General features: G+C 43.5%; 1 protein-coding gene across 1 annotated transcript in view; it reads left to right on the top strand.

Annotated features, from left to right (window-relative positions):
* The window catches only part of MYO10 (myosin X), a 348,533-nt gene that overhangs the window by 39,665 nt on the left and 283,490 nt on the right, over positions 1 to 25,378 (top strand). Inside the window, exon 2 of the mRNA XM_075314877.1 lies at positions 20,628 to 20,726. Within this exon, the coding sequence (XP_075170992.1) occupies positions 20,628 to 20,726 (99 nt within the window). The remainder of the gene's footprint in view (positions 1 to 20,627; positions 20,727 to 25,378) is intronic.

The raw sequence follows: 25,378 nt of genomic DNA, 5'->3' as shown, positions 1-25,378 counted from the left end.
CATAAACTAGTTTTATCATGTACTAATACCATAAAATGCAGAACTTTACATTCCTACAATAATTACAGTTGTGTTTGGATGAGTTTTACATCTGATCCAATGCACGTTACACATATTTGCTGCCTCGTTCATTGACATTGGGTGACACAACAATTAGTAATGAATGACTTGCAGGCAAGTGTGAAGCAAATTAATTTTCCATCAAAGCACTGTAGTAGTATTCTGTGAAACAAGGGTGCGGTGGACATTGCTGTCGTAATACTGATTTGCACAATCTCATTGAAGTGTGGATGACTTTACCAGTTACATCAGTTATGTAAAGAAGGTATTTAAGATATAAAGCTAAATCATGTGTAATGAATGCCATGAAGGTATATTGTCAAATAAAAGTATTTGAATCAGTACTATAATGACAAAATTTGATTTCACCCCACATTGCTGTCACAGGGTGTGATATGGTAACTAGGAGTAGGTGCACCTAGACTGGCACTCAGACTAGGGACAGTAAGCTTACATTAAGGAATAACGTTTGGAACTCCATTCTATGTCTGAACTGGGTGCAAAAAACCTAAAAAACATCACTATGGAGAGATAAGGTATGCACACCAGTGACTATGGAAGGGGAATACATGGAATAGCAGAAACTGCTGTGTGAATACTGACATGAAAAATTCAATAGCTATTTGTAAGAATGAAATGTGAAAAATGGAACCTGCATTACTGCCATGAATATATGAATAAAGAGAAATTTAGCTACTGAATTGATCAATGCAGAAGAGCCCCAACACTACGCCAAAGTATTTCTCTACGTTGGGGTCCCTAGCTTGTGTGTGTCCTCTCATGCAGTTAAAAAACTTACCGTGTATGGGACGCTGAGACCCAGGCTATATATACGATGTGGATTGGCAATAGGTGTGTAAGGGGAGGGTTCACAAACGAAAAACTACTAACATTAAGGAATAACGTTTGGAACTCCATTCTATGTCTGAACTGGGTGCAAAAAACCTAAAAAACATCACTATGGAGAGATAAGGTATGCACACCAGTGACTATGGAAGGGGAATACATGGAATAGCAGAAACTGCTGTGTGAATACTGACATGAAAAATTCAATAGCTATTTGTAAGAATGAAATGTGAAAAATGGAACCTGCATTACTGCCATGAATATATGAATAAAGAGAAATTTAGCTACTGAATTGATCAATGCAGAAGAGCCCCAACACTACGCCAAAGTATTTCTCTACGTTGGGGTCCCTAGCTTGTGTGTGTCCTCTCATGCAGTTAAAAAACTTACCGTGTATGGGACGCTGAGACCCAGGCTATATATACGATGTGGATTGGCAATAGGTGTGTAAGGGGAGGGTTCACAAACGAAAAACTACTAACATTAAGGAATAACGTTTGGAACTCCATTCTATGTCTGAACTGGGTGCAAAAAACCTAAAAAACATCACTATGGAGAGATAAGGTATGCACACCAGTGACTATGGAAGGGGAATACATGGAATAGCAGAAACTGCTGTGTGAATACTGACATGAAAAATTCAATAGCTATTTGTAAGAATGAAATGTGAAAAATGGAACCTGCATTACTGCCATGAATATATGAATAAAGAGAAATTTAGCTACTGAATTGATCAATGCAGAAGAGCCCCAACACTACGCCAAAGTATTTCTCTACGTTGGGGTCCCTAGCTTGTGTGTGTCCTCTCATGCAGTTAAAAAACTTACCGTGTATGGGACGCTGAGACCCAGGCTATATATACGATGTGGATTGGCAATAGGTGTGTAAGGGGAGGGTTCACAAACGAAAAACTACTAACATTAAGAAATAACGTTTGGAACTCCATTCTATGTCTGAACTGGGTGCAAAAAACCTAAAAAACATCACTATGGAGAGATAAGGTATGCACACCAGTGACTATGGAAGGGGAATACATGGAATAGCAGAAACTGCTGTGTGAATACTGACATGAAAAATTCAATAGCTATTTGTAAGAATGAAATGTGAAAAATGGAACCTGCATTACTGCCATGAATATATGAATAAAGAGAAATTTAGCTACTGAATTGATCAATGCAGAAGAGCCCCAATGCAGAAGAGCCCCAACGCTATTCCATGTATTCCCCTTCCATAGTCACTGGTGTGCATACCTTATCTCTCCATAGGGACAGTAAGCTGTCCCTTATTCGAGAGGTACACCAGATAGTGGCGAGGTCTGGACTCCATCCATAGCCCTGACTCTTGAGTAGCTCTGGTGTAACACCCCCTCTCCCCTACCCTCAGGGAAGGCTGAGGCAGGAGTAAGGAATCCCTCAATACCAACAGACAGGGGAAAACCAAGAATCAAACTCCCTGCAACCATACACCGGGGAAAAGACAATACGTTGTCAGGGAGAAATAAAGTGCAGGGAGGAAATAAATAAACAAGGATATTTTCACGCACACCTAATAGCATACAACAGTTCACCAACAACTGGATCAGCACGCACAAAGACTGGTATCGCTGTAGCAAAACTAGAGCTATATTCGGCATAAGGGACCAGGTTCCGCCAAAAGGGCAGAGGCAGCTGTGATAGGTCTTAAGCAACTTGTGAATCCAGCAGCAATTCACAAGCCAGAAGAAATCAACATCTGCCAGACCGATCACCAGTAAGCACAAAACCAGTCAACGCCCAGTTCTGACAGAGTAACTCAAAATCACCATGTTTCGTGTCAGGCTCTGCAGTGTGAACAGAGTCTGAAGACGCCAAGATACCTGATGAGAATAGAGCAGAACACTGCATAACAACTACATATAGGAATTAGACTATATCCTATTGTAGGACTGTGGACAGCAGAAACGTTACAGAGGTTGAATTTTCTATAGGGAGGAGAAGCCTATCTGTATGGTTTTGGCCACTCCAATAGTTATTGCCAGAATTATGGTAGAAGTTTGAGGGCGTCTCTTAGTGAGAGCAGCAGGCACACAGAATGATTTATATCAAAGAAATGAAACTTTTCAGCCATGGGATGGGCCCTTTAAAACAGTTTTTGTTCTTTCTGAGATACATTCTATGATATATTGCAAATGAACTAAATCGAGTTTGATCACAGGTTGTGCTTGGGGCTTTGCTTATGCATCACAAGCATACTTATTGCGCATGCACATTGGCTGATAATTGGGAGTGACTTTTCTTAGGAACGCTTATTTCCCAATAATCGTCCAGGTTAAATAGGCAACCAATCATCCTAAGAATGAATAAAACAATTGTTCTTCCAGTAAAATTAATTTAAAGTTTGTTTTAAAATCATGGTTCTCTGCAGCACATCATTACATGTAACCAGGGCATGTGCTGCTGAGAGCAATGATATTTTATACACACATAACATTGTATTAATAATCATTCTGGGTGGACAGCCTCTCTAAACAGGCTATTACATGTCTCACAATTAGCTTGTATGACCAACGGTCCTTTATCGCCCGCGATCAGCTTCTATAAATGCACCGTCATGTGGATGAAGGGCAGACAGTGTTAGTAGAGTCCCTAATACCAGCAATTTTGTACCTATTATAAATACAATTTATTACATTGTTCTCTAACACAACATTTTAGACATCGTTAACATCTGTGCTTTAGTTTTCATTTCTAATGAAGGTAATAATCATGTCCTGGATTTATCTTACAATGATCCCATTGACTTCTAATGAAATGAGTCTGGTTTTCGTTGAGGTGTCTATCATTTTGACTGAAAGAACGTTAATGAATGCTGTGCTATTTGAGCCAAAATTGACAAAAACTATGGAAGAAACTAACAAAGACACAAGTGTGAGCCTAGCCTTATCTGAACACCATGGATATACAAGGCCGTTATTTTATTTTACAGCTTCCCTTTCTCTATAACTCAGCATACTCTTTGGCAATGATTTTTAAATGTTAGAGGTTGTCCACTAATTTTACATTGATGACCTAAACTTAGGATAGGTCATCAATGTCTGATCGTCTGGGGTCCGACACCCACATCCCCGCCGACCAGCTGTCATCTGTGCTGGTGGCGGCAGCAGGTGTCCGAAAATGCCCAATTCCGATGCTGCCCCGTCAACTGCTACTGCTGGGTATTGCTGCAACTACGTCTGGGTACTGCGCATTCACCTCCAATTCAAATTAATAAGAGGCGGATGTGCAGTACCCAGCCGCAGCCACCATCAGAAGATGAGGCAGCTCCAAAAAAAGAGCATTTCTGGCCACATGCTGCTGCCAGCACCGGAAACAGCTGATCAGTGTGGGTGCCAATGTCAGACCTTGATGTCCTATCCTAAGAATAGGCCATCAACATAGTAGATAACCTCTTTAACCATTATATAAATATTTATACTGTGAAATAGATATAATCTTCACTTACATGGAAGCATGGTCTATGACATCACATAGAGTCCCCTGCCACACATTACTGACTTGTGGACTCTCCATGGCACTTCCATGGCACTATATGCCAGACATATTCCTTAGTTGAATTGTTACTTCTGGATGACAATACCTCCAAAATGGAGCATGCCATAAAGCTCTGAAATTGAAATACGCTCGTGTGTGAGATCTTAAAATCCTTACCCCAATCTACTGATCTAAACTCAACAGAAAGGGAAAAAGGCCAAGACATAATAACTATAGGGGTAGAATCTGCCCAACTTGTTCTGCTGGTTCTCATTCCAAACAGTTTCACCTCAAAGAAGTAAAAATAAAACAGCAAATAAATTATAAGCTTTTATTAACTGAAGGCAGTTAGACCCGAGGCCTTCCTTCTCTCCAGAAATGTACAACTAATACTTCATGGTTCATTGAGTGTAGTCCTTTATGTGAAGATGATCCCAATAATAATAGACTATAAAAATGTACTTAACATCTAAAAATTAGTCAGTATACTTCTGAAAATGAATCAAAAAAAGTTATGTTGCTGGTTTTAAGGGGATTTCACACTGCACTCGGTATTGTCTGGCAGAAGTACAGTATGTGCTGCTCATATGCTCCCATGTTAAAAGACGTACAGTAGATATTCAGTATGGATGTCTCTATATGGAGCACAGTGTGCTTATTCCATATAGGAGAAACCAGCCCAACAGATCCCCAAAAAGTTATTTTATTTAGCTATCATTTATCTAACTGTAGCTTTACCCATATCATTTTTGTCTGATGCTTGTATAACCATTTAGACCATCTAATTGTCCATATTTGACCATAGTTGTAACTATTTTTAGTAATATTTTTCATTTTTTAATCCATGTTTCCACATCAGAGAGTTAAGAATAGGGGTTGTGCCTTAATCCTGATCAACTCATGAAAGTTTCGGAGATAGACATTTGTATTATCTAATCTGATGTTTCTTTACATGTGTTTTCAAAAATTTGACTGATCATGATTAGGATATTTTAATATGGTTATTGGTGTATTTCAATAAAGTGGACTAAACAGTAGATCTTCACTGAACATGCTCAAGATCATCTTGAAGCTGAAGAGCTTTGTCTAGCCCTATAAATGAATTCATTCTTTAGATACTGGTTATTCCTGTCCTGTGCTGCCTAGCCTTCATATACATGTCCTCCCTGTCATAGCTGACGACATTTCGAAAACACAAACACAATACAATAAAGTCTGCCAATACATGCCCAAAACAGTTTCCACCTGTTTCATAGATGTATTGTTCCAACGCTCACTAAACAATAGCAAATTAGCGACATTTTCAGTTTTCGCTGTAGTGGTACAACATTTCTACAATTCTACCACAGCCTGAAATAGTCTAGTATATCGTAGTTTTCATTTGAAGGACTTTTGTTAGGTGTCTTTGTATGGAAAAGCATTAAAAACTTATAAATGCTACAGTAAGAAAAGAATGCTGGAGCATACCACCCAAAAGTATGTAAAATATTTAGTTTTTTGGCGTATATTGTGCCAAGAAGAAACTATGGCTATCTTGGACATATGTGCCTGGAATTTTTTTGAAAAGTTTTAGACCTGGCACATTTCTTATCATTTATATGGGACCACCAAACTCTCCATTCATAGATGATGTTGGGGAAATTAAGAATCGGGCATGCTGAATTTAAACTCTTGAACTTTATGTATTTCTGGGGGATAGCGCACCACCCGAGGAGGTTAGCAACAACCTAAGACCCTTATACTTATGTCGGCTGAACCCGCTGATATTGACTAGTTCGGCCAACACTCTGTGTAGGTGAGTGCCAGCAAACTAATGGCCGGGGAAGATGTCTTATTTTTAACTGCTGATCACTTTGTTCTTTCAGATATAATCAGCCAGCAGAAATGTCTGTTGGCGTCTTTCTCATAGAGAACACAGGAGCCATGCGTTAAATGTGTGTAAGAGAGACATCAGGACGGCTGTTGGCCAAACAATCAAGCAAAGCATCATTCCACCAAAACCCATCTAATATGTATGGCTGACTTTACTTTCGTCTCCTCATTAGAAACACATGGACAGGTAGACTGAACATGCACAATCTCAATCACTACCAGTATAGTATTTGGAGTGTGGGAGGAAACCAGTGGTATCCTGCTCAAACATGGGGAGAAAATGTAAACTCTTGGTGGATAGTGCTGACCATGTTCAACCAAGGACCCAAGCACTGCAAAGTTGCTAACCACCATGCTGTCCACTAAGATATATACCATATGTTTCGGATTAGAAGACGCGTTTTTCCTCCCAAAAATTTGGGAGGAAAGTGAGGGGTGCGTCTTATAATCTGAATGTAGCTTATCGGGGGGTGGAGAGGGGTCGCAAGAGGCCGGGGGAATGCTGCGGCAGCTGTGTAGAGGCTGCGGTGGCTGGACTGGTGCAGTGTTTGCGACCACTGGTGCTAGGACGGCTGGGTGGTGTCAGCAGCTGCTGTGCAGGGTCTGAGCGTGGTCTCTGGTGGCTGGTGCTGGGGCTGCTGTGCGGGGTCTCCGGCGACTTTACTGGCATTGCTTGTCAGGCGGTGAGGATTTTAAATAATGCCGCCTGGAGTCAGCACATGTGCAGATGGACCTCTCGACTCAGGCTCTCATCTGCACAGGCGCCACCTCCGGCCTATTGATTTCCCTCCAGCGGACTTCAGGGAAATGGCGCCCGGAGGTGGCGCTTGCGCAGATGAGAACTCTGCTTGCCATTGAGCCTAGAGCTCAATCTGCGCTGACTCCGGGCGCCATTTCTTTGAAGCCCTCACCATCCGCAGCAGCAGCCGCCACAGCCCAAGCACAGATGCCTCAGCACAGTAGAACCAGCCTACACCACAGCCTGAGCCCCAGCCTCCGCCGCAGCAGCAGCCTCCGCAGCAGCCTCCGCAGCCCGAGTCCAACCACAGCTGCCCCAGCATGGCAGAACCAGCCTCCACCGCAGCCCGAGCCCCAACCTCTGCTGCAGCCCCAGCTTCCGCCACAGCTCCAGCACAGCCTCCTCCACCCCCGCTACTGCCCCCTCCAGTAAGACACCACAAGATTACAAGATGGATGCCATTTTTTTTTACTTTTTCTTGCTCTGAATTTGGGGTGCATCTTATAATCTGGTGCGTCTTATAAAACGGAAAATACAGTAGATACTGGACATCTGTCTGACTTCTCTAAGCAGGAATCTAGCAGGTTTTTTTTTTTATTTTACCTCTGGAGTGGTGCTTTAAATCTAAGCTTCCTGCCCCTAGTCTTATACTCACCCTCCGGCGTCTTCATCTGTTATCAGCGCCGCTCCTGTCGGACTTCTGCAGTTTGTGATCTGCCAGCAGCTCAAGTGTTTCATGGAGCATGCCTGAGATCACTCTCCAATTCAAGTCTATGAGAGCCTCATTGTGGCTCTCGTAGACTTGCATTGAGAACTTGTGAATTCCGGCAAGTCATATTTTCCCGTCACAAGATGTCGCCGGTGGGTGAGTATAAGCGTTGCACCACTCTAGCACTGAAAATAAAATGCTGGAGTGGTATTCTAACTTTTGATATTGTTTGTTGTTCTGAAAAGGCTCTACAGTAGTCCTCTATAGGAAATAGCATATCTCTGCTTCAATAGAAGCTCTGCATTTTCTTCATAAAAAGTACAGGTTTTCCTAGAATTTGAAGATGTTTTTTCTGAATTATTGATTTGTACTACATATAAACAGGCTTTTTTTCTCTAATTTTCCTAAAAGTATATCACATCCTCAGACTTATAGTGTTTAAAGGGGTTGCTTGTGGCTAACATATGGAAGACCTATCCTAAATGTAGTAAGGATAGTTTGTCAATATGAGATCAGTGGGGAATACTATGGAGGCATGCTAAGTGGGATTGTAGCCCTAGTTGGTTCCACCCCTTTGTCAATGCACCTCTTCAAAAAAACTGTATTAGCAAAGGGTAGGAAGTTATTCCAAATCTCATGAAAATTGTGTTTAATCCTGGCACCCAGTAGGTTTTCAATGCTTGACTAGTATGTAAAGGTCATTTAGGACTACCATAAATTGTGGTGCACGGGATTAACAGGTTGAATTTTGATTTTTTTTTTTGTATTTTACTAAGTTCGCTGGATACATTTCAACTTCCACAATTGTATATTGTACACGTTTCTTCACCATCTTCCAGACTACTCTTTCTTAAACTCTTAAAGGGAACCTGTCACCACTTTTTTGGCCTATAAGCTGTGGCCACCACCACTAGGCTCTTATATACAGCATTCTAACATGCTGTATATAAGAGCCCAGGCCAGGAGTATAACATCAAAAACACTTTATAATACTTAACTAACGGTCGCGCAGTGGGCCATATGGGCGTCTCTGTTGTCCGGCGCCACATCTTTTGGCCATCTTTGATCTCCTTCTCTAGCCGCGGTGCATGACGGGTCAAATGTCATACACACTCGCCGGCATTCAGGTCCTGTGCAGGCGCATTTTGATCTGCCCTGAGCAGGGCAGATCAAAGTATTGTAGTGCGCCTGCGCAGGACCGGTGAGTGTGTATGACGTAGAAGCGTCATGCACACAGGCTTCAGAAAGAGGACAAAGATGGCTGAAAGGGAAGGCGCCCGCACCGGAGAACGGAGACGCCCATTAGGTCCACCGTGCGACTGTTAGGTAAGTATTATAAAGTGTTTTTTATGTTATGCGACCCTTTCTCACAATGGAAACGACAAAAACACTCACCGTGGCTTTGATCCACTCTCACCTTGACTACTGTAACTCTCTATTAATTGGTCTCCCCCTAACTAGACTCTCTCCTCTACAGTCCATCCTTAATGCAGCAGCCAGGGTCACCTATCTGGCTAACCGCTACTCGGATGCCTCTGCTCTGTGCCAGTCATTGCACTGGCTGCCCATATATCATAGTATCCAATTCAAATTGCTTGTTCTCACCCACAAAGCTCTCCACAGTGCGGCACCCCCCCTACATCTCCACCCTTCTCTCTGTCTATCATCCCACCCATTCTCTATGCTCTGCAAATGACGTTCGACTAACATCCACACTAATTCGAACCTCCCACTCCCGGATCCAAGACTTCTCCCGAGCTGCACCAACCCTCTGGAACGCTCTACCCCTAGAAGTTAGGACAGATAACAACTTACTCATCTTCAGACGCACCTTAAAAAATGCATCTTTTTAGGGCGGCCTATCACACTCCCTAGCCAAACTAAATTCACATAGTCCCTCTACAACTTCTCACAACATAACTCCACGTCAGACTCCATGGCACCCAAAGGCATCTCAAGGCTCTGGGCAACTGGACCAGGAAGACATTATCTATCCCCCATTTCCTTGAGATGGCTGGATTGCTATTGTAAATAAGCACTTGTACCTTGCCCCCCCCCCTCCATCTCATTGTAGATTGTAAGCTCTCACGAGCAGGGTTGCCTTTTTTTCCCATCTAAATATTGTATCTTCTATAACTGTTACTTGCTTGTATATGATCCTCCTGAATTGTAAAGCGCTGCGGAATATGTTGGCGCTATAGAATTAAAGATTATTATTATTATTTATTATTATACTCCCGGCCTGGGCTCTTATATACAGCATGTTAGAACGCTGTATATAAGAGCCCGGTGGTGGTGGCCGCAGCTTATACGTCAAAAAAGTGATGACAGGTTCCCTTTAATGTTTCATAACATCCTCTTAGGGTATATGCACACATTGAGTATTTCCAGCATATTTTTATGTAGTAAAAACTAGAGTATTGGCAGGAAAAATGCTGCATAAAATACACATGCTTTTACTTGCTTTTTTTACCCATTTACAGTAACTGGGTGACAAATGCTGTAAAAACACTGAAAGAATTGACGTTGCAGATTTGAATATATATTTCCTTTGAACAAGACCAGGAATCTGTAGCAGAGTTCAGTGTAGTTTATGACTGTTCAAAAGAGCATTTCCCTAATGTTTTCTTTCAAATACAAACGGTGCAATAGACAGTGGAGCGGTTATCCTGGTCACCTGCGCCTGGAGCTTATCAGCGCTTTGTCACACCTGGCTCCCGGGCAGCTCTGTGTAACAGCTTGTGTGCCTGCAGAGGATTTTATCATCCGTGTGGATCACATTACTAGGTAATAAAAACCTCAGCCTACATAGTGCGTCTTCCATGTCACTCACTGTCAAGTAAAAACATAGTAATGTCTGTGCTGCCGTTAAGGTCACATTTACCGAGCGCAGGTAAATAATAATTAACCCAATTTCTGAGTCACACTTAGAACTGAAAGCGTGAGCTCAGCGTGCGCTATGATAATGGATGACGAGTGCTGCTTTATATTTCTGCCCCACGCCCGATTAGAAAGTGTGTGCATGATGCAGCTTTCACTGCCGACAACACTGAAAGGAAATGCGTCATCGGAAAAAATGCTATTGTTTAAATCAGGGTTTTATGGTAAATATATTTTTACATTTTTTTTAAATATACATCCTTAAAAGTTTCCATATCACTGTCTATATTTAATAAAGATCACAAATGTAGTAATTTTCACGTTGCCCACTGTTACACTGCTGCTTCCTGTTCTCTATGGAAGACTTTTCAGTAGTCTCATTGTCATCACAGACTGGATTACAAAGAAAGAAACACTTTTTATATGCAGTAGATAACATCGTTCACAAATGGTGATCTCAAAGCTCACCTTGTCTCATTTTCTTCAAAATGACAAAAAGAATACATTATCACAGCTCACCTAGACCTATATGTATCCCAAATGGCGGATGGTGCCAGGCACATCAGGCCGGATCGTGGTGTAACAGCGATGATCAAGAGAAGTGGAAAAAGCCAGCAACCATCTTGGACAAACTCTGAAGCTTTATTGTGAAAAATCCATAGAAAGATAAGTGGATAAAAAGCTCAGTGTGCAGACAAGGGTCTACGCGTTTCAGGCCTTACATAGAACTGGCCCTTAATCATAGCTAAGGGCCAGTTCTGTATGTTTTTTATGCATTTTTCACAATAAAGCTTCAGTTTTTCCAAGATGGCTGCTGGCTTTTTCCACTTCTCTTGATCTTCAAAATGACCTTTGGCCAGATAACTCATCTATATAATTTTATAGGGTCAAGCCACTCTATTGCTACATATTTCTATGTGAACAGGACATATGAGCATAATATAAGGATTTGTAGGCAGGATGAAATTATGATCTTTCTAAAATATACAAAACCTAGGATAAAAACAATGATTAAATACCCTACATTAAGTAAGTAAATGAATAGTAATATTACATGTTCATAGCATAGGGTACTTAGTTTACACTACTTTGATTAAAAAAAGCGTAAAAGCAATCCCACTGCGACACGCTGTACCCAGTCAGGAGGGTCTTATCGCTAATTATTCACCTCTGGAAGTACCAGCAGGCTTCAATAAACTGGTAAAGAGCAGGACCCAAGCCTGAACGTTTGTCCTTGGAAATCTATATAAACACAATGCTCGCACCAAATCGGGGGAGCCACACCACTGTATGTATAAAGTACAAGAAACTAAAGCAAATCCGAAAAAATGGGCTGGTACATCTGTTGGTATAAGTGTAATGCCTGAGTTCACCGCACTCCAAAACAGCACATACTGAACTAGTCCGCCCCTACCTTTACACAGGCTCACTCAGCAGTTTTACGACAACCCCAATTGTGTGTTTTGCCCAGTTTTTAATTAGATCTTCTATTTGGGTCTATTGTTCCATGTAGCTAACAAAAGAAAACTGTAATGATCACTCATCAGTTGTCAGCCTGCAAGATGCCATGAAATGTATCTATGCTGTCTGGCCTGAGTTAGCCATTATTAGAGCAGTTGGTTGACTGTAGAGTACGATAGTGCAGCTGTCCACTACTATCCAAAATGCGCAAATCCAAGAAGCAGCTGAAAATGCTCTTATATCTCCTTTTATTTCATGTGTACACAGATTGGAATCAGACATTTTATTTCTATCTGTTTTACTAGACCAGTGGTGCCTGCAGAATAGTTTTCTGAAGACAAGCAGACTAAGGACATGCAGTACTGGAATCATGTCCTGTAATCTGATGAGACCAAGATAAAATTATTTGGTTCAGATGGTGTCAAGTGTGTGTGTGGTGACAACCAGGTGAGGAGTACAAAGACAAGTGTGTCTTGCCTACAATCACGCATGGTGGTGGGAGTGGCATGGTTTGGGGCTGCATTAGTGCTGCCGGCTGTGAGGAGCTACATTTCATTCAGGGAACCATGAATGCTAAAATCTACTGTAATTATACTGAAGCAGAGCATGATCCCCTCCTTTCGGAAACTGAGCCGCAGGGCAGTATCCCAATATAACTACCCCAAACACACCCACAAGACGACCACTACCTTCCTAAAGAAACTGAGGGTAAAAGTGCTGGACTGGCCATGTGTCTCCAGACCTAAACCCTGTTGAGCATCTGTGGGGTAAGGTAACCTCATACAGAAGGTGGAGGAGCTCTAACATCCTCCAGCTCTGTGATGTAATCATGGAGGAGTGAAAGAAGATTTCAATGGCTCGTGAGAAGCTCTAGTGAACTCCATGTCCAAGAGAGTTAAGGCAGTACTTGAAAATAATGGTGGTCACACAAAATATTGACACTTTGGGGACAATTTGGCCATTTTCACTTAATGGTGTACTCACTTTTGTTGCTAAAAATTAAATATTTACAAAAACGTTATGATTGTACAGCAGTGGTGTTGAAGCGGGGTCACAGGAGGCAGAGGTTGTGCTGGAAGCCACGGCGGGTTAGTAGTGGCAGCGGCGGTCAGTGGTGGCAGGCGCGGCGGTGTCCGTGGTGGGAGCTGCGGCGAGTCCACAGTGGGACCCGCGGCGGGTCCGTAGCGGCGGGTGACAGGTGGAGCAGGCCGGTGAAGTAAGTATCTCAGTGTGACTGCGGTCCCGCCTCAATTGATGGCGCCTGGAGCGGCGAATGCGCAGATGGAGCGCTCATCCAAGGGCTCCATCTGCGCACGCGCTGACTCCCGCCACCATCATTTGAAACTGGGACCACGGACACACTGGGACACCTGCCGCACAGCCGCCCGCCCGAACCACACACGCACAGAGTGACAGCGAACAGGCCACCCGCCTGCACCGAGAGGCACCGACAGGCACCCGGCTGCCCACACGCACAGAGAGGCAGCCGGCACCGACAGGCACCCGGCTGCCCGCCCGCACGCACGTACAGAGAGGCAGCCGGCACCGATGGGCACCCGGCTGACCGCCCACACGCACGTACAGAGAGGCAGCCGGCACCGACGGGCACCCGACTGCCTGCATGCAGCCACAGGCACCTGGCCACCAGAACGCACCCGGTCGCCGCACAAACAGGACCCCGGTAAGCTGTATTCGGATTTTAAGACGCACCCCTCATTTTCCTCACAAATTTTTGGGAGGAAAAGTGCGTCTTATAATCTTATAAACCGAAAAATACGGTGTGTGTATATGTGTATATATATATATATATATATATATATATATATATATATATATATATAAAACACCACGTGCATTATAAAGCATACTAATTTTGCATTGTTAAGCTAATAAAAAGTAAATGGATTCACAATTAGATTGTCAGGAACTGAACATCAGCAGTCAGTTTGGCAGCGAGTTCAGTCAATGACAAGGTAGCAGTTACTTCAGGGAAAGGTAACAGCTAGTGATGAGCGAGTATGCTTGTCACTACTCGGTACTCGCACGAGTATCACTGTACTCGGGCTACTCGGCGGGTACCGAGTAATTTCGCGATACTCGTGCTGTACTCGTGGTCTTCATCCCTGCATGTTGGCGCTCTTTTGAGAGCCAGCCCTCATGCAGGGATTGGCTGGCAGACCACTGCAATGCCACAGCCCTGTTAGTTGTGGAATTGCAGTGATTGGCCGGCCCGCACAGCGTGACCGAGCCTTTATACCGGCGGGCGCGCTGTGCTCTGCACACAGCCATCTCATATTCCCTGCTTTCCCCGCCCACAGGCGCCTATGATTGGTTGCAGTGAGACACGCCCCCACGCTGAGTGACAGGTGTCTCACTGCACCCAATCACAGCAGCCGGTGGGCGTGTCTATACTGTGCAGTAAAATAAATAAATAAATAATTTTAAAAAACCGACGTGCGGTCTCCCCAATTTTAATACCAGCCAGATAAAGCCATACAGCTGAAGGCTGGTATTCTCAGGATGGGGAGCCCCACGTTATGGGGAGCCCCCCAGCCTAACAATATCAGTCAGCAGCCGCCCAGAATTGCCGCATACATTATATGCGACAGTTCTGGGACTGTACCCGGCTCTTCCCGATTTACCCTAGTGCGTTGGCAAATCGGGGTAATAAGGAGTTAATGGCAGCCCATAGCTGCCAATAAGTCCTAGATTAATCATGTCAGGTGTCTCCCTGAGATTCCTTCCATGATTAATCTGTAAATTACAGTTAAAAAACACACACACCCGAAAAATCCTTTATTAGAAATAAAAAACAATAACAAAGTCCCTCATCACCAATTTATTAACCCCGACAAAGCCCTCCATGTCCGGCGTAATCCACGGACCTCCAGCGTCGCGTCCAGCTCTGCTGCATGCAGGTGACAGGAGCTGCAGAATACACCGCCGCTCCTGTCAGCTTCACACAGCAACTGAGGTGAGTAGCGCGATCAGCTGCTGTCAGTCAGGTAACTCACGGCCACCGCTGGATGAGGGACTTTGTTAGTGTTGTTTATTTCTTTAATTATTTATTTCACTGCACAGTATAGACACGCCCACCGGCTACTGTGATTGGGTGCAGTGAGACACCTGTCACTCAGCGTGGGGGTGTGTCTCACTGCAACCAATCATAGGCGCCGAAAAGCAGGAAAGCAGGGAATACGAGATTGTTTAATGAGCAGCCGGCTTTTTCAAAAGAAGAAAAGCCGCCGGAGTTTAGTGAACAGCTGTGCAGCGCCGCGGCAGTGATCGGGGAACGGTAGTAAGAGAGAGGGGGGAGAATGACCGACAGACTGTGAGAGGGGGACAGACAAGACAGAGAGAGACAGACAGAGCGAGACCGACCGACGGGAGATAGAATGAAAAAAAAAATGACCGACATCGCTAGTAAAAAGCACAAAACGTGCGTTTTAGACATCGGAGTGCCACACAATGTTTTTACGTAAAATCTTTCATGTAATAATCTCCAAAAGTAACATACATTAGCTCTATCTCACTATTGGGTATGTGCCCTTAACATTTCCGCCATGAAAATTCATTTTGGTGTCATTTTGGAAGGTTTTCTGGTGAGTCCGTAAAAATGGCGTAAAACTCGGACAAAATTGTTCACAGCTGTGACTTTTGAGTGATAAATGCTTCAAGGGGTCTTCCCCATGCTGTTGCCATGTCATTTGAGCACTCTTCTGAGACTTTTGTGATATTTTTAGGGTTTCTACATGCTGCCGGGGGTCATTTCATAAAAATACTCAGGTCTCCCATAGGATAACATTGGGCTCGGTGCTCGGGCCGAGTACACGAGTATCTTGGGATGCTCGGCCCGAGCCTCGAGCACCCGAGCTTTTTGGTACTCGCTCATCACTAGTAACAACCACCAAGGTCACCATATAAAAAGCTAAAAATATCACTGCTGTGCTAATATGGGGAGAAACCAGAGTGACACTGAATGTGTGATATCTGCTATCCACCTCTGCAGTATTCTTGGGTGGGACAGATACAGGCCGCCCGGATATTACGCCTTTGAATAAGCCCTTTGTGGAGCAGCTCCCTATATAGGCCATCAGGGCAGGGAGCACTTCCATTATGTGTTATTTTATGCAGGTAAAACAAAGGAATGTTTCCAAAGTAAATGTGTCATTAAAACAATCTAATTATATTTCTACTGTGAGATCTACACAATAACTCATTGGTGCGTACATGATCACTGATTACATGAGAATAAATAGCTGAAATAGAATAAAATATATGCAGAAACAATATTCTGTATGAAAGCCAAGGCAAGTACTATGATGATATCGCTAAACTCTCTGGGCCTTTCCTTGTGATTTCTTATTTATTTTTCATTTATGTCTTTTCATTATTTGGAAAAGCAAAACATCTCCTACTGCAATTTGACTTTTCTCTGATAAGTAGGTAGAAACTGTCATTTAAGTTGGCCGTGCACATGCTCCTATTACTCCAGACCCAACATTGCCTGAAGCCCTCTGTCCCCTGATACCTTTCACAGTTGCAATCGCTAACTATCCCTTGGATGCTTGACCCGTTTGTGTAATGTGTGTGACTACTTTTATGTTTCCAGGTATCTCTGTATAGGATTATATTACCTAGTGATAACTCTAAAAATATTACAATTTGTGTCTGGTAATGCAAATGAAAATACATTTATATATAGGTCATTGCCAGTAAAAACTGAGTATTTAAAGAGTAAATTGGTTTAATTTTTATTTCATAAATCACAAGTACACATGATAATAAGCAAGTTTGTAACATTTCTTTTCAAAGAAATCTGCTTCTTTCTCCCTTGGACTAACCTATCACTCTCAGTTCATGGGTAAAATCTGTAAAGTTTGTATCAGGCCTCCTTCACACGTCTGTCTGTGTAAAAAAAAAAAACCCGCACATGTTGCACAGTCCATTTTGGACATCCATATGGCCATCCGTGTGTTTCATCCTTATGTCATCCATGTGCCGTCCGTGTGACATCCGTGGGACTGGATGTCACATGCATGATACTGAAATGAATGTTTTTTTTTTATGTGTAAAAGATGTGCAAAGCTAGAAAAATGTTAGATTGATAAATGCTTTATAGATACAGTAGACAGAGAGATAGAGGCAAAACACCTACATAATGTCCCACTCCCCTACAAATTCTAAGCTTGCACCCTTTAGTGCATTTGATGTGGCACTAAAGGGTTAGTCATGTATTCAGCCACAAAATAAATAATTAAATTTAAAAAAAACAATGTAGTGTCCCCCCATATTTCATATCCAGCCAATGTACAGCAGACAGCTAAGGGGCTGGTATTATCAGGCTGGGAAGGTCCATACTTATAAGGCCATCCCCAGCCTAAAAATAGTAGCCTGTAGCTGCCCCAGAAGTGGCACATCCATTAGAAGCGCCAATTCTGGCTCTGTAACCAGCTCTTCCCAACTGCCCTGGTTTGGTGGTAATCAGGGTAATGTTTCATGGAGTTGTTGCCAGATGTGACTCTCCAACTGGCATCAAGCCATGGTTTTAGTAATGGGTAGGCATCTATCAGACATCCCCATTACTAACCAAGTAGATGTCTGGAGTTTTCTTGTGTATTATTGATCTATGAAGTAAAAACCAAAATGATGGTTACCCATATTATTTAGCTGAAGAAATCTTCCATTTTCAACAATCCCAAAGGTAAACTGATCACTGAAGCAATCAGCTATGATCTGTGTGATAATTCAGCATTAAAACCCTAGTTTTGTATGTTTTCTGCCTTTTTCCTTGCACCCCATTCAGTATTCTATTTGCATCTTTTTGAGGCCTATTTTATATGTACTCACCAGTTTTGTTAGTTTCCCTCTGTTGGTAGAGTTAGCATTTCCAGTTTTAGTCTGGCTCATCAATTCCAAATTTTAAAAGAATTTTACGCAACTCCACTCCAGACCCTCCATGGTGTATTTTTGAGTATTTCGTGCAATTTTTGTGAATTCTGGAGCACTTTGTACCATTTGGCACCAACTGTTGTAAAAACAGTTTAAGGGTATGTGCGCACGTTGCTTTTTACCTGCTTTTTACCTGCTTTTTTGCTGCTTTTTCTTCTGCGCTGTTTAATGCCAAAATGGATGTGTTCTTCTATTCAAGCAAAGTCTATGGCAATTTGGGTTTCTTGTTCACACTATGTTGTTCAAAATGCTGCCTTTTTGTGGCAGAACTTTGGTCAAAAACTCAGCTTTGCAGGGCAAAACCCAAATGGCAAAAACAATTGACATGTTGCTTCTTTGAAAAGCTGAGTTTTTGACCAAAGTTCTGCCACAAAAAGGCAGCATTTTGAACAACATAGTGTGAACAAGAAACCCAAATTCCCATAGACTTTGCTTGAATAGAAGAACACATCCATTTTGGCATTAAACAGCGCAGAAGAAAAAGCAGGTAAAAAGCAGGTAAAAAGCAACGTGCGCACATACCCTAAGGCCCCCTTCACACGCACGTGTCTCCGGTACGTACTAGGTCCATGCCTGCATGTACCGGAGACACGGGCACACATATACCAGCCATTGGCCCGTGCCTCCGTGTGGAGCACACGTGAGCCCGTGTGCTCCATACAGAGGCATGTCCGTTATTCTCCGGCAGCACGGGTGTCACGCGGCCCGCACACGTACCACACGGATGTAGTGTGGATGCGGTCCCATATGACACGCGCTGGAGAAAACTCACATGTCAGAGAAAAAAATAACAAATCTTTACTCACCTTCTCCAGCCCTGCTGTCTCTGCCACTGCTGTCACTTGCTGCTGATCGCCGCTCATTATGCTCATGTAATATTCACTTCACTGCGGCGGAAGCGGCAGCAGCGGGGAGTCGGCAGGACCGAAGATCAGCACCACGGACAGCAACGCCAGGGACAGGTGAGTTGAAAGTTCTCGTTCTCTGTGTGTTATCACGGATAACACACGGATAACACACGGAGAACACACGTAGTGCCATAAACATGGCACACGGAGGGGAAAAAGCACCTTTGACACGTCCGTGAAACACATGCTAAGACTGTAAAAAAAAATAGTTTTTTTTTACTTTGTGCCAAATTTATGAATAATGTGTGCCATTTCAATTAATTTTGTGACAAATTGCCCATTCATACCATGAGACAAAAAAAGGAAAGTGGCTTAAAAAACTGCAAATGATTCCATGTGTTCAAGTTGCTCTGCAGCGCCACCACAGTAGGGTGAAGCATTAGCAGTTCTGCTTAAAGTCAATGGTCAGTTTGTGTAAGGCGTGGACATGCCAGGTCCTTTAGAGTTAAAGCACCACTTCAGCATTTAGAGTTCTTTTCAGCACTGGAGTGGTGCTTTAAATCTAAACCCCCAAAACCCCCAGTCATAGACTTACCTGCTCGCATTTTTACCTTTTACCAGTGCCACACCAGTCCCGCTGGCTATCATAGGACTCTAACTTCTGACTGACCAGAAGTCAGACGTTACAAGCGATCAATGCAGCTCCCTGCGAGCTATACTGAGGCTCTCATAGATTTACATTGAGTTGTGACCTCCATGATGCACTAGAGCTGCCGGCAGGTCAAAAATCGCAGGAGACTGACAGGAGCGGGTCACAAATCACAGGTGACTGACAGGAGTGGTTCACAAATCACAGCTGACAGGAGCGGGTCACAAATCACAGCTAACCGACAGCAGCGGGTCACAAATCACAGGAGACTGACAGGAGCGGCGGCGATAGAAGATGATGCCACCGGCGGGTGAATATAAAACAGGGGCAGGGGACTTAGATTTAAAGCACCACTCCAGAGCGGCAATAAAAAAACCACTGTAGTGGTGCTTAAGGCTATGTGCCCACGCTGCGGAAAATGCGCAGATTTTGCCGTGGATTTCTCTCGGAAAAGCCGCGGATTTTCCAGAAATCTGCAGCACAGCTACTCCCCAGCCATTTCTATGGCATTTGGGAAATGCTTTGCCCACGCTGCAGATTTTTCCGCAGCGGAAATCGTGCGGATTTTCGTGCGGAAAAATCTGCAGCATGTCAATTATTGTTGCGGATTTTCGTGCGGATTTTGCCTATTCAATTGAATTAAAAAAAATCGCAAAATCCGCAACAAAATCCGCGTCAAATCCGCACAAAATCCCCACCTATGAAAAGGTGCGGATTCCGGGGGAAAGCTGCAGATTTTGATGCAGAAAAATCCGCAGATACAGAGTCCCGTAGGCACATAGTCTTAAATGATCTTCTTTTTAGCCACTTTCGACTCTGGCTAATAATGAGATTCCCGTATGGGAAACTTACTACGGTATTTATGAGAGTATCACTACAGATAAGTTTCTCATTATGGTTTTCTACACCAGATGCAACCCCTTCAATGACCGATTCTCCTGCAGGTAAATACATTGGAGAGGGATGTTGACTTCACAGTGCGCCTGTGTGTGGTCTGCCTGAGAGACCGCTCTTGTGCGTGTTCTACACATACATTAAACCCTTCTAAGTGAATACCACTTTAAATCTGAATAATGTCTTTTTGTTTGTGTTTTTGCTACAGGGAACTCAAGTTTGGCTACGAGAAAATGGGCAGCATTATCCCAGTTATGTCCAGTCCTGTGCTGGCGGTGTTATTGTATTTAAGACGTATTATAATCAGGTAGGTACGGCTAAAACTGTTTGTGGTAATTCCCATGATTCTCAATGTCTTCACCATATAAACACTGTGTGTGGCATTCTGACAGAAACCATTTTTGACATTCAATCATGAACATTAATTTAAAGGGGTTTTTTCTTGAGTCAGAACTTGTTTAATGACCTATTTACACAGGAAAGGGTGCTTCAAATGACCACTGAACAATCTAAGGCTATGTGCGCACGTTGCGTATTTGCATGCAGTTACGCTGTGATCTGCACCGCAGCGTAACTGCATGCATCCTGCGTCCCCAGCACAATCTATGAAGATTATGCAGGAGCCGTGCGCACTTGGCGTATTAGAGTGTAGCGATTCGGCTGCTGCCCGAAGCGCGTGTTCTAAGAAGTGACATGTCACTTCTTCCGTGCGCTTTGCCTGCGGCCCCTGCTCTGTCTATGGGAGGAGCTGCATCCAGAGTGCATGGAATCGGCTTTTTTTTTTTTCACTACGGACTCTTTCTGCAGCGATTTGAAGTGCATGTGTACTCTTCAGATCGCTGCAGAAATTTCTGCAGTGACTGTACGCAACGTGCGCACATAGCCTAATAAATCTGTGTGCATGGGCTGCAATTGTTCTCGACAGCACAAGTCCTGTTTACACATGTCGATGTGCTGCCGTGAAGGATGATCTTTTTTGCAAGCCAAAAGCTCAGTTCACCTGAAAAACAAGCGTTTTGCTTATTCCTTGGGTGATCAGCAGCTTGTTTGGATTAAAATATTATCACGAAATGACCATTCCTAGGATTATTTGGTCATGATTATCGTGCAGTGTAAATGAACTTTAAGATTGTAGTCACACTTGTTAGTGACTCGCCGAGGATCGTATTGCCCAGACTAGCCTCCACTCTCCTGACTGGAGTTTGTCAGCTGCATAGAAATACATGAGGCTGACAAGTTCTGGTCCGGAGAGCCGCCGGCCAGTCTGTACGATGCGATCCAAGTGAAAGTGTTAGAGCATTGTTAGCAATATAAGCATACAGGGTAACAAATGTCACAGAAAGAGTAACTGGAGAGACAAAGGGTGCAAAAAGGGTCAACAATGATTGAGAAGAATAATGCTCACCTTGTATAATTGTGTGAGACAAAAAGACAATGGCTCCGATATATCAAGACTGGAGGGTATATTGGAGTCAGATGCTCCTGATTCATTAGGTGGCCTTGTAGTGAATCAGGAACATCTGACAAGTGGCGTTCTCCTCATCAGAAATCTTACTACAGTCCAGAACAGGAGTATGATTTCTGGAGTGAGGAACACCATTTTATTCTGAATGATACAAGCTGGGACATCATGCCCCCGTGCAGGCACAGCTCCTCCCTTATGGCCGTTAAGAGCAGAACCCGCGAGAAAACTCCAAAAGGGCAATATTTTTGCACAACTCTGCATTGGGACTTTTCAAAGTATTTTACACCAGAATTCTGTCATAATCGCTTTAATAAATCAGGGCCTAAGAAATCTACCTATCATGGCAGCCTCTGATGCCGGACATGTAGCTGGAGGACCTGGATAAACTAACTCAGTCCATACCAAGCAAGCGTGGCGCATGTCGTTATTAGCGTGATCACTCACGTGAACAGCTAAAATCAGAGCAAACCATAATCTCTGCCTTTTAACCCTTGTAATGCTGCACTGAAACAAATTGGAGTGTTTTCTTTGACCCTTTATCATCAGAGATTTCTAGCTTAGGTTTCTTTACACTGACTTCAGCATGTGTCATTCAGATCTGTAATCACCAGCTCTCCATATTTCAGCGCCTGGTTGTTGGGTATGACAAGCATTTACATTCATCAGAAGCAGATGGCATTTTAGGTGTAACAGTTCTGAACAATGGCTGAACAATAAAAACCTATTTCTATTGCATGTCACTAGAAGTCTTGCTACAAAAAGTGTTGTAGTATAAGCCTACCTTCCATTGTGAATGTATCAGTGCTAGTAATTACGCCGGTCTATGGAGAGATTAGTCTCTTTGTCAGTGCGAGCTGCATGCACATGTTTACTTATCCTTACTATGGTCTGTTTCATTTTCTTTATTGCTGGGAAAACATTCTCCTTCCTAGATGTGCGGTGCATCCATGAACTGTGACATACACCGTTTCAGGAATCATTTTTAAGCTTTTGCAGCTGCACAATTTTACAACAGACACAAGTTTTGTGAATCTTGTATCTAAGTAAATACCGCACGGTGAAGAAAGAGTATAGCGGTAGAGCTGTATCACAGGCGTCATTCTCCATTAGTACCAGATGGATATGAAATTAGAATTATTCTACGAACAGGTCACTCATTTCTTCTTTCATCAAATGGAACTCATGTTGCATTATAATCTATAATAAACTAAAGGGTGCTTTACACGCTGCGACATCGCTAGTGATAGCTAGCGATGTCGTGCGCGATAGCACCCGCCCCCGTCGTTTGTGCGACATTTGGGGATCGCAGCCGTAGTGATCATTATCGCTACGGCAGCGTCACACGCACATACCTTTTCAGTGACGTCGCTGTGACCGCCGAACAAGCCCTCCTTCAAGGGGGAGGTGCGTTCGGCGTCATAGCGACGTCACAGCGGCGTCACTAAGCGGCTGCCCAATAGCAGAGGAGGGGTTGAGATGAGCGGCCGGAACATGCCGCCCACCTCCTTCCTTCCTCATTGCCGGTGGACGCAGGTAAGAAGATGTTCGTCGTTCCTGCGGTGTCACACATAGCGATGTGTGATGCCACAGGAACGACGACCCACCAGCGACGTGCACCACCAACGATATTATGAAAAGGAGCGACGTGTCAACGATCAACGATTTTTGACGCTTTTGCGATCATTGATCGTCACTCCTTGGTGTCACACGCTGCAGTGTCGCTAACGGCGCCAGATGTGCGTCACTAACGACGTGACCCCGACGATATATCGTTAGCGATGTTTCAGCGTGTAAAGCACCCTTAAGAACATTAATAAAATGGGACAGGAACAGGACAAAGAGAAATATTGCAGAAATATAGAAATATTTAGGAATATAGAAGTATTTCTGAGATCTCTAACATTTAAGCGCTTCCATCAGCCCAATTGTAAAGTAGCCCTAAAATGGGTCCATAGCCAACGTAGATTGTTGGAGTCGAATAAGCTATGTGTAGCCAGGTCAGAAGTGACAAGCTTTTACCCCTTTATCTCTACTACTCCACTGAATATTGTTTTTGTTTATTTTCCAATTCGACATATTCTATTGATGTGAATCTTTTAATTCAGTACCAATTTTGCTGTTTTTTATAAAGTGGGCAAGACTCACAAAATTCTCTTGGGCCATGTCTTTACGTTGTTCTGCAGTATCTTGTGAGCAACGCAGTCTTGGTAAAAACCATAACAATTTTTACTAAATAAAAAGGACTATATCTCTGGAAAAAAATGGAATGCTCAGAGGACCAGAGGGATAAAAATAAAAATAAATAAATTATTATTTTTATATAGCGCTAACATATTCTGCAGCGCTTTACATACATCAGCAACACTGTCCCCATTGGGGCTCACAATCTAAATTCCCTATCTGTACGTCTTTGGAGTGTGGGAGAAAACCAAAGAACCCGGAGGAAACCCACGCAAACACGTGGGAGAACATACAAACTCCTTGCAGATGGTGTCCTTGGTGGGATTTGAACCGAGGACCCCAGCGCTGCAAGACTGCAATGCTAACCACTGAGCCAACATGAGGGATTAATATATGAGAAAAACTGCCTACTTTTCACCTGGTGACAGGTCCTTTTTAAAGGGAGTGTATCATAGAAAATGACCAATTGTTTAAGGCCCGTTTCACACGTCAGTGAAAAACACTGACGTTTTTCACTGGCGTGTAAAACACGCACATGTCCCTCCGTGTGCCGTGACTCACGGCACACGTGGGTTGTCTAAGTGCAATCCGGGCTCCGTTCTCCGTGGCCCGTGATTGCACTTAGAGATTAACTCACCTGTGCGCGCTCCCGCTCTCCATGATGCTGATCACTCCCGCGGTGCAGCATCCGGACGGCGCTGACCCCCGCAGCAGCTGCTTCCGGGTCGGCTGTGTCGTGCATAATGAATATGCGCGACAGTAATGAGCCGGCTCAGAAGCAGCCGGCAGAACGGGCTGCAGAGAGCGTCGCTGGAGCCGGGTGAGTAAAAATGATTTTTATTTTAAAAGCACGTTTTTTTCTGGCACGTGTCTGACGGATCACACCACTGCGTGGTCCGTGGGACATCAGTGATGCCAGAAAAAAATGGACATGTCTCCGTGCGGCAATCACGGACACGCAGGTACACCGCACGGAGACACATGCAGTGAAAAATCACTGATGTGTGAGCAGACCCATTCATTATAATGGGTCTGCGTATGTCAGGGATTCTGGTACGTTTAAAAAAAAGCACAAACGTACCAGAATCACTGACGTGTGAAAGGGGCCTTAATCAGGTTTTTGTTTTACATGTGATATAAAAAAAAAAAATCTGCATTTTTTTCATATTACGCTCCTTTAGCAAAAAAAAATAAACAGATTAGGGCTTTTAGAAAGTCATACACTACCTGTACTTTTAGGAAGAAACTTCGACAGGCTCCATATCATCAGAGGCAGGATTACCATGATAGGTTAAACCACTACATAGAGTGGA

The sequence above is a fragment of the Anomaloglossus baeobatrachus genome, chromosome 6 (genome assembly GCF_048569485.1).
Source record: "Anomaloglossus baeobatrachus isolate aAnoBae1 chromosome 6, aAnoBae1.hap1, whole genome shotgun sequence".
NCBI classification, from domain to species: Eukaryota; Metazoa; Chordata; class Amphibia; order Anura; family Aromobatidae; genus Anomaloglossus; species Anomaloglossus baeobatrachus.
This window is presented reverse-complemented; position numbering and strand designations above follow the sequence as displayed.